The 10,870-nt window shown below is 34.4% G+C and overlaps 1 protein-coding gene and 1 pseudogene across 1 annotated transcript; one reads left to right on the top strand and one right to left on the bottom strand.

Moving 5' to 3' along the window:
- Positions 1 to 5,881: 5,881 nt before the first annotated feature.
- Positions 5,882 to 7,119, top strand: LOC144233249 (olfactory receptor 6C2-like; annotated as a pseudogene).
- Positions 7,120 to 9,581: 2,462 nt separating this feature from the next.
- LOC144233224 (olfactory receptor 6C70-like) lies at positions 9,582 to 10,520 on the bottom strand. Its single transcript, XM_077766054.1, has one exon. It carries the CDS (start codon positions 10,518 to 10,520, stop codon positions 9,582 to 9,584), a length of 939 nt encoding a protein of 312 aa, XP_077622180.1.
- Positions 10,521 to 10,870: the final 350 nt, after the last annotated feature.

Genomic DNA, 10,870 nt, shown 5'->3' with positions numbered 1-10,870 from the left:
ATTAGAGTCCCTGCAAGAATGTCCATTTTCCTGTGATGGTCCCTTTAAAGCGAGGCTGGCCTTGCCATATGTGCCTCAGAAGACTTTAGAAGGCACATGTCCTTAGGAAGAGAGGAATGAATGTTTCCAGACTCAGAAGGCTCATGCCTGTTGCAGGAAGTGTTTGAAAGCTGACCTAGTGTTTTAGCACAACCTAGTGAAAACCATTCATATAACAAACTAATTGTTGTCTCTTGCAGATACCGTGTCATTCAGTAATGCAGAAATAATGGAAACCCTAGAGACTGTGTTTTCAGGTAGGACATATTTTCATAGCTATCATTATAAGTAATTATTGCTAATTGAGGACGAGAAGCAGTTATTGCTCCATAAACAGTCTTTTCCTCTTGTTGAAGAAAATACATAAGGGTCATAGATAATACCAACAAAATAAGACTCATACAGAAGAGAAGCCAGTTAATAATGTATTCATCCTTCATGTATATCTCAAATTATAATGTAAATATATAAATAATGTGACTATATATGGTATGAAAGACAGCACTGATTGGAAGGAAGTTGTAGACATAAGTGATGAGGTTGGGCAACAAACTTCCTTAAATGTCTGGGTGGAGCTCAGACATCAGCATACATGTGAAACTCTTGATCACCATAATGATAATATTCTAATTTTTAATTTCTCCACTGTCACCTAACCCCCATCCGTCACAACCTGCCTAAATTTTTTTAGATCTTTCTGAGTTCAGGAATCTATATTGTGAAAGCCTCCCTGACAACTCTAATTCAGACTTACACACAACGAATAACCCAATTAAATGAAGGTATTTCTGGAAGAAAATAAAACATACATATATAGTTACAGTAAGAATTTTTGTACAAATTAAATGAGTTTTATGATACAGAGTCTAACTCTGATGGTGGCAAATAGGAAATACTGGATGGAAGAGGTTCATTAAAATAGCTTGCCTCAGATTTTTCAATAGCTTAGTGGAAGCAAATCCTGACAAAGAATTACATGCATGTGCTCTAATTTAGTGTCCAGAGTTGCATCTTTATTTAGGAAGACCAAGTCCAAGAGAATTGCAGTTTACAGCCTTCTACACATATTTTTTGCCACTCTCAGGTTCCCTCTTTATTGGCGAACTTAAAGCATAAGAGCAGGAATTTAAAGTTCCAGAAGAGGAAAAACGAAGGGATGGGGTGGGGTGTTTCTTTATTCAGTCCTGTGGCTGGAAATGTGTTTATTGGATAGGCACTTGCATTACAAAAGAGAAAGTCAGAGCTTACACTAGTACACAATCACAATCACTGGCACAGGCCAGTACACCTTGGGAAGTCAAGCAAATCAAGAGGGATGGGAGTTTAGGTAGGTGCATTAGGGAGAGCAAAGGTTATGGTGGCAAACATCACATTTGTCATAATGTCGCTTATCCTGCTTGTGGGGAAAGATTTCAGAGAATATGACCAAATAAACTAGGAAAATGAGAGGCTTGTTGTCTTCTACAAAGGAACATATATTCACTCATACTTAATAAAATATGAACATGGAAAAGAGGATTAAAAGTGATGTGTTTCTAAAAAAAGGAAAAGAGAAATTAAAGTTAAATTAAAGTTTAATAAAAGATCAAGTTAGAAAATAGAAAAAATTAAATACCCAAGTGCAGGTCCAATACATATGCATATTTTGTCCGAAGACACTCAGAATTAGCATTTTATTCTTTGTAAATGTGATATTGTTTCTCTAAGAACTATAGTTGTAATTCACTCATAGTCTGGTCTCAAGGGGCTGAGATCAGTAACCATGGGAATAGAGCAGAAAGTTATTTTGCAGTATACATATGCCCCAGCCTTTTAATAATTGTGACACTTATATTTACTTGGATAAGGTTATGGATAGTGTTATGGATATGATTTATTTGAGTATTCAGAATTCCTTTTTGAGTGTGACTGATTCCAAACTTCTAAGATTTCCGTTACCCAAAGAATCTCAATCATGATCATACATCCTAGGGGAGATAGAATAACCAGTCTATATTTGGCGCCCAAATAAGAATCACTGCAAAAGAGAGCAATTCACTGCTACTATACTACTATATTTTATATCTTGAAAGTGTTGTCCAAATAAAGATTTAAACACTCTGCTACTTTAGATTGATTGATGGAAAAGGAGATAGAGAAAAAAGAAGTACTGGTAAGACAAGGAAAAGTTGAAAGAAACAGTTTTAGAGGCTCCATGAGAGTTTCAAGGCACAGAAATGATATGACACCTTTTTCCCCTTACAAAATGTGGATTTGTGTCTATAATTAAGCAATTGTTTCTCCAAAAATATGGCTCACTGAAATTGGTTCTAGACAGCACAAAAATAAAAACACCTGGATCGTTAAATGAATTTTCTGATATGCATATAAAAATGTGGAATTTATACTGTTCATACTGTGAATAGTAAAAGACAATTAATTTCAGATTATAAGAGAAACAGTAGGAGAGAAATAGGTTTTAGGATATAGATGGAAGAGTAAATTACTTAAATGATGTAATAGATTCTATCTTGGATACAATCACAGGATTTTGTAGCAATTCTATTCATAATGTTGCAGTCTGAGCCTTTTGGCTATCATCATTGCCTGAAATTTTCTCTACTTTTTAAAAGATTGAAAGTCAAATTGAGTTAAAAGTATATATGGGGTATATTAAATGATTCCCTTAAAATTGTGAATGTGTGCAATGTGTCAGACACAGTTTCTTCACTAACAAGGCATATAGCAGAGGAAGAACAAATTCTTTGTTCTTAGAGTTTGTTAGTGACTCAAATGATCCAATGACTATTCTTGAACTTCTGGAATATCTCTATCTATACTATCTATGTGAATTACTACTGATTTTAATGAAAACCATGCAAAATAACTCCTTAATTTAAAAATGTCAACACTTCTCATCAAAGGGAGAAGATTGAGGCTGGAGGGTCAAGAAGGGACCATGCTCTAATTTCTCTTAGGAGAGGAATGAATCTTCAGACACACAATAGGTGGTTTGAGCTTTAAAAAGGAAAGGAAAGCAAAAAAAAAAAAAAAAAGCAAACAACTGTATTTTCTAAGAAATACTGTTGGGGAACAAATTCTGGACAATGGAAAAAAAATCTAAGTACCCAGCAGGCAACAGGTGCAGGANAGAATAAAAAGAAAAAAAAAAAAAAAAAAAAAAAAAAAAAAAGCAAACAACTTTTCTCCCTAAGAAATACTGTTGGGGAACAAATTCTGGACAATGGAAAAAAATCTAAGTACCCAACAGGCAACAGGTGCAGGAGAAAGTTCACCTAAAAACAAACCCAGGAGCAATCAATAACAGTAGGTGGAAAATTAAAATATTAAAGTAGAAACTAGGTCAGAAGCTAGAAAAGGTCTGGAAAGGAAGGCTTTACAATGTTTAGACTTCGGATTTTTATCTAAAAGTGTACTCAAAATGACAGTACAATTTGAAATACACATGAAAAGTAAGATGCTGACCAGAATAGGAATCAACAAGTAGAGCTTAGGGGGTGCCTGGTGGCTCAGGCAGTTAAGCGGCTGACTTCAGCTCAGGCCATGATCTCATGGTTTGTGAGTTGAAGCCCTGCATCTGGCTCTGTGCTGACAGCTTAGAGCCTGAAGCCTCTTCAGATTCTGTGTCTCCTTCTCTCCCTGCCCCTCCTCCACTTGTGCTCTGTCTCTCTCTCTTTCTCTCAAAAATAGATAAACATTAAAAATTTTAAGAATATAGCTAGTATCAGTATGTACACAACTCTTGTTTGTTTCCTCAGTTCACATTTACATAACAACCTACATTTGCCAGAAATAAGGGAACATAAGGATATATAAAAATATAACCTCTATTTTGGAAAAGTTTACAAAAACACAGAGGGGAATTATAAGTATTCTCAAGTATACAATGCGATCTATTCTAAGAGAGAATAAGCAGCAAGTGCTTGTCAATAACATGGGATCATAATCTCCCATTCTCTAGAAGGGTAAATGAAGATTTCCTTAGAAAACTGATACCTAAGTAGAATCCTGAAAGATCAATTGGCATTAGTCAAAGTATAGCCCTTAAAAAAAGACAGCATGTAAAATTATGAAGAATACAAGTAATCAATGTTTGTGGAACTTAAGTTATGAGAAACAAAGGTAAGGAATTTGTAAGTAGTGAGGTGAGGAAAATAAGGAAGGTCCTGTCCATGAAGACCCTTGCAAGCCACAGACAGAGATTAATTTTTATCAGTAAATAGTTAACACCAGAAGAGACACAGTCTTGGAGAAGGAGCATGATTTCACTTTGAGCACATGGTATGTGAAGCATCTGAGAGCATACAACTAGTGATGTGCACTTAGTGATATTTTTTTCTTTGGAAAAGTTCTGGCCTTTGGAATTCATCATGTAAGTGACAATAAAGTCAATTGCACTAAGTGAAATCCCCTTTAAGAACATGGAGTAAGAGAACAAAGAGAAAACAGGAAAAGAAAGGTCTCCAGATAAAATATTGAGGAACAGCAATACTTCATAGATGAATCAAAAATGACGAGACTGTAGGACACTAAAAAGAGACCTACAGAATTAGGAAGAAGGTCTGGATGGCACAGAAGCCATGTGAAGAATGACTAAACCTTAATTTAAAAATATATCATGGGAATGCCAGGCAAAATAGCCACAGAAAAAATATGCCATTGACTTCAACAATAATAACATTCTTGTGGGTGTTAGAAAGAGCAGTGGGGTACTGGACATGAAACTCGGGTTGAAGAGCCTTAAGGCCTAAACTAAAGAGGGGTAAGATGAGAAGGTGGAGATAATGGTTATCTTTTCATTTTTTTAATTTTTTTAAAGAATTTTTTTTAAATGTTTTATTTATTTCTAGGAGAGAGAGAGAGACAGTGTGAGCAGGGGAGGGTCAGAGAGAGAGGGAGTCACAGACCGAAACAGGCTCCAGGCTCTGAGCTGGCAGTCAGCACAGAGCCCAATGTGGGGCTCGAACCCATGAACCATGAGATTATGACCTAAGTGAAAGTTGGCCGCTTAACCGACTAAGCCACCCAGGTGCCCCATGGTATCTTTTCAAAGGAATCAAAAAATTATTAAAGAGATGCCTAGGTGACTCAGTCGGTTAAGCGACTAACTCTTGATTTCGGCTCCCGTCATGATCTCACAGTTATGAGTACAAGCCCTCCTGAAAGTGCAGAGCCGCCTTTGCAGTCTCTCTCTTTCCCTCAGACTCTGCCTGTCCCCAACTTGTGCTGTCTCCGTCTTTCTCAAAATAAATGAATAAACTTTAAAAAAAAGAATTGGGAGTACAAGCAGAGAAGGATAAAGAGACAAAGTAAAATCTCAGGATCCAGTGTTGTGTTTTATTGTCCTTGTTGTTTGTTTTCCATGTGAAAAATGCATCTTCCCCTTAAAACAATCCTTTGATAATAACTGAAGAGAATTCATGTTCTTGTTATCTTGATATGACATGTATCCAAGGTTTGTCTTAGATAAAGAACTCTTAAGTACACATTAAGTAACATCACCTTTTTTACCTCTAACTTATATGTAAATCCAACCCATGTAATGAATTACAATCAAGTACCTTTGTAAATTTTGTGAGGCAAAAAATGATCTGTGAAAACATTGGATTGTTTTATAGTAATATGAACTCTGAAGGGATAATCTTTACAGCTCACCCATGGAATATTCAGGAAGATTATTGGAATAGTGGTAATATTGATTATGACATGAGATGAGAAAATAAATATAGACTGGTTTCCTTGATTTTTATATTAAGTCTTTTGCTACAGAATTCAAATACTGATCTTTTCATAAAATGTCTTTTATATTCACATGCTGACTGGTAGATTTGAAAAGTCAGCAATGAGAAACTACAGAGCAATAACAGCTTTTATCCTGCTGGGTGGGACTGACAGATGACCCACAACTGCAAATCCTACTTTTTAGCTTTCTATTTCTCACCTACATCTTGAGTGTAACAGGGAACCTGACTATTATCATCCTCACATTGGTGGACTTCCATCTTAAATCTCCTATGTACTTTTTTCTCAGAAATTTCTCCTTCTTAGAAGTCTCATTTACCACTCCCCATATTCCTGGATTCCTGTACAGTATATCTACTGGAGACAAAACCATTATCTACATTGCTTGTGCAAGTCAAATATTTTTTGCTATTGTCTTTGGAGCAATGAAATTTTTTTCTCCTGGCAGCCATGTCCTCTGATCGCTATGTTGCTGTCTGTAAACCCCTTCATTACACGACCATCATGAAATTAGGGTGTGTACCTTATTAGTCATCTGCTGTTGGTTGTCTAGCTTGTGATCATTCTTCCACCCCTTAGCTTGATCCTCCAGCGTGAATTCTGTGACTCCAATACCATTGATCATTTTAGCTGTGATGCAGGTCCCTTCCTAAAGATCTCATGTTCAGATACATGGGCAACAAAAGAAATGGTTAACCTTGTGGCTGTGTTTACACTCATTATCACCCTAGTGTGTGTATTGATGTCCTACACATACATCATCAGGACAGTTCTGAGCTTCCCTTTCTTTCCAAAAAGAAAAAGTGCCTTTTCTACTTGCTTATCCCACATGACTTTTAGTTTTTATCATCTATGTAGTACAGAGTACTACAAATGCTCTTTATCTAGAGTCACAGTTGTTACATTTTGTATGATTAATTTCAACATTCTCTCTCTTTCTCCCCTCTCTCTTTCTCTCTCTCTATATATACATACATTTTATGGTTATATATATAAATACTGATACTAAAAACATATATATATATACACATACACATCTTTTCTGAACCATTTGATAAGTTAGACATTGTGCCTCTTTATCTATCTCATAGTATATTTCCTAATAAGATTGTTATGGTATATAAGCAAAGTATAATGATCAAAATTGGAGAATCTAACATTGATTATATAATCCATTAATGTCTTTTATATCTTTTTATCTCATCCAGATCCAGCATAATCCAAGATCACACACTGTTCTCATTTCTGTTTAGCTCTGTTAATCTCGATCAGTTCTTCAGCCTTTCACCTTATTGTCTTGAGATTTTTGAAGAAGACATGTTACTTGAGCTCATCTGATTTATCTTGAAGTTTAAACTGAGGTTTTGAGGGGTTTTGCGGGAAAAAAACAGAAGGGATGATAGATTCTTCTTAGTCCACATTTTCAAGAGTCATATAAGTGGATTTTCCCAGTGGTGATGATAACTGATTACTTGGCTAAGGTGGTCTCTTCCAAATCTCTCTAGACTGCAAGGTTATTTTCTCCATATAAAGTAAGTAGTTTATTGGGAAATATTTTGAGACTATATAAATATCCTATTCATGAAACTTTCATCCACTAGTTTTAGCATTTACTGATGCTTTGCTAACATAATCATTACCTCTACATTGATTAGTCAGTATATTTTACTAAATAAATGACCTTTCTTTCCTCCCACATAGATTATTCATTTGTTCTAAAGCAGTATGGTCTCAAGAATTCTCATTTTAGTCAATACTTTATAACCTGTTAAATTATCGTTTATTTTATATCCAAACTTCCCAAATATGGTGAGTGCCTCTCTTAATTGTTCTGAACTTTGTTTAAATGTCTTCTTCATTTTTTTTGAGTACTTCTCTACAGCAAGGTAATTTCAGCTCTCATACTTTCTTTGATCAGCCCTAAATAATACTGCCATTTCTCAAAGGATCCCAGGTTCCTTTTTTGTTAATAATGTTTAAAAACCAGTAATTAGTTGTGTTGTTGTTTTATTGCTTAAAAGCCCTCTCAACAGACTCTGTGTGTGTATGTGTGTGTGTGTGTGTGTTCCTGTGTGTATGTGTATGTGCAACACATTCATACTGATACTTCTAATTCTAATGTACACTATACAGGTTACTCAAGAAACAACTATTTGTAATTTGTTTCCTCTACAGTGAGAAGCCTCAGAGTCACCTTCTTCAATGCTACACTTGCATAAGCCTAGAGTACACAAAGAATTACAGAATTGATAATCCATATCACTGTGAGAAGTAAACCAAATATGCAGAATTCAAAATTTTCATAACATTTTAAATAAAATTTACATATGACTAAACAAATGAATCTTAAGTATCCAATTTTCTGAGATTTGACAGTATAAGCCATATTCCTATTCATTGCTATTAATTAATTAATTAATTCTTATTAATACAATTAATGAATTGTAGTTTCTACCTTGGGTAATGGAAATGACTGGTATGATTTCATTAAAATTAATCTACAAATATTTCCAAGAAGTTGTATGGGAATTATGAGGGAAATGCATGGTAGCTGTAGACATAGACAAGAACAAATATGACACATATGGAAGATAATCTGGTGCTAATAACTTAATCACCACTATGCTATAAACCAACTGACGTAATGGCATATAAATTAAGAGTATTACAGAGTTGTGACATCTATGTGTTTTAAGAGATGATTCTTAGAGTAACATCAGTTTTGGAGAAAATAAAACATAATTCTATCTTTTAAGAAATCATTTGAATTATGAAAAGATAGTTGATATCATTTACCATGGAAAACTTGTACTGAAGAAAACACTAATAACTATATGGCAGGTAATAAAATTCATCATATATTCCCAGTTTTCAATAGATTCATGAACATGTTTAAGGACTTAAACATGTTTTATTTTTGGGGCACCTGAGTGGCTCAGTAAGTTAAGCGTCCAACTTCTGCTCAGGCCATGATCACGTGCTTCGTGGTTTCAAGTCCCAGGTCAGGCTCTGTGCTGACAGCTAGCTCAGAGCCTGGATCCTGTTTCAGATTCTGTGCCTCCCTCTCTCTTTGACCCTCCCCTGCTCGCGCAGTCCCTCTCTCTCTCAGAAATAAATAAAATATTTAAAGTTTTTTAAAAAAACTCTCTTTAAAAAAACATGTTTTACATTTTTGTAAAAGATTATGTGAGAAATCAACTACATGTATATGAAACATAGTTTATGTTCTACCTTAATTATAAAAATTTACTCAACATAAATACTAAAATAAAATCACACAAATGAGATATATGCTTCATTTCAAAATAACTATGTTTTCTTACCATTTGACAATTAACATTTCAATAAATAACTTTAAAATATATTTCTGTACATTATCCTTTTAAAGAGTAAGTTCTCTTGGAGTATCTAAAACATTCAATAACTTAAAAATTAAAATTTTCTAAGAATTTTAAAGAACATGGCTTTTAAATAAAACATGGTATATTTATTTAAATTATTTAACAAATACAGCTCTCTCACACCTACACTGGATAGTACAATCAAAACCTTTTATTTTATTTTACAACATTTCTCGAAAACACTTGTAATTTTACATTTCTTAAACCTAAAAATGTTTCACTTTGAAGAACATAAAGTTAAGTCAGAATGTTTAGAACGGAAAGAGTTTCTAAGCTCAGGTAAACTAAAGGGATCCAAATAATTAAATGTTAAAGATAAATTCTTTAACTACAGGAATCTAAATAGTTTTTGTGCACTGTTCTTTTTATATTTTCATATTAATTATTTCAAAAACAGTACTAATTGTCTGAAGCAGAGAATATCTTTCTAAATATGTCTCTGAAGGCTTGTTTAACTTGCTGGTTTCTCAGAGTATAAATGAATGGATTCAACATAGGGGCCACTGAAGTATTGAGCACAGCCACTCCTTTGCTTGAAGTGACTCTTTCATCTGCAGATGGCTTTATGTACATGAATATACAACTGCCATAACTGATGGATATAACAATCATGTGAGAGGAGCAGGTAGAAAGGGCTTTTTTCTTTTGCTGAATTGAAGGGAATTTTAGAATTGTCTTCATGATATAAGAGTAAGACAAAACTACTAAGAACAGTGTGACAATGATGATCATCACGGCTAAGAAAAAAGCAATCAGTTCTAATAAATGTGTGTCTGAGCAAGAAAGTTGCAAGACAGGAGAAATGTCACAAATGAAATGATCAATGATGTTTGAGGCACAGAAATCCAGGTTAAGAACCAAAATCAGTGGAGGGAAAATGATCAGGAATGCAGTTGCCCAAGAACTGAGTACAAGCTGATGACAGACTCTGCTGCTCATGATAGATGCATAATGCAAAGGCTTACAGATGGCAACATAGCGGTCATAGGACATAGCTGCCAGAAGGAAAAATTCTGTAGTCCCCAATAATATGTAAAAAAATAACTGAGATATACAATCATTGTAGGAGATGGTCTTCTCTCCAGTTACAGTGGTGAGTAGGAATCTGGGGATACAAGCACTTGTGAAGGAAATTTCCAGGAAAGAGAAATTACGGAGGAAGAAATACATCGGGGTCTTGAGATGAGAAGCCAGTAGCGTGAGGGCAATGATGCTTAAGTTTCCTAAAATACTCAACATATAATTTAGAAGTAGAAGTAAGAAAATTACAATCTGTAACTGAGAATTATCTGTCAGTCCCAGAAGGATAAACTCTATCTGCTTTGTATGGTTCTTCATTTCTCTTTTGTGATGTCACATTCTAGAAATAAAAAACGTACAATAATAAGAAACTATCTGAGTAGCTTGATATGTAGAAAATGATACATGAAAGGATTCATATTCACAAACATACTTATTTATGAGGCTGAAGACCATGCAAAAGAAACTATTTTTAAAAAGCACCAAAGAAGTCAACTCGGTTTTGAAAACTGACCTGCAAAATCCATGCTTTATTTTTTCTCCTTACTTTCAAACTTCCGACTCATTTGTAACTAGTTCAAAGTTTGTCCATTTCTTAAATAAATTATATAAAATCTTGGTTCCTCATTCAAAATTCATTAATTCATTTTTAATTATTGACTTTGTAG

Source organism: Crocuta crocuta, unplaced genomic scaffold (genome assembly GCF_008692635.1).
Source record: "Crocuta crocuta isolate KB4526 unplaced genomic scaffold, BGI_CrCroc_1.0 scaffold245, whole genome shotgun sequence".
NCBI lineage: Eukaryota > Metazoa > Chordata > Mammalia > Carnivora > Hyaenidae > Crocuta > Crocuta crocuta.
This window is presented reverse-complemented; position numbering and strand designations above follow the sequence as displayed.

Excerpts from the sequence above, each read along its gene's own strand:
- LOC144233224 (XM_077766054.1), bottom strand. The coding sequence starts at position 10,520 with ATGAAGAACCATACAAAGCAGATAGAGTTTATCCTTCTGGGACTGACA.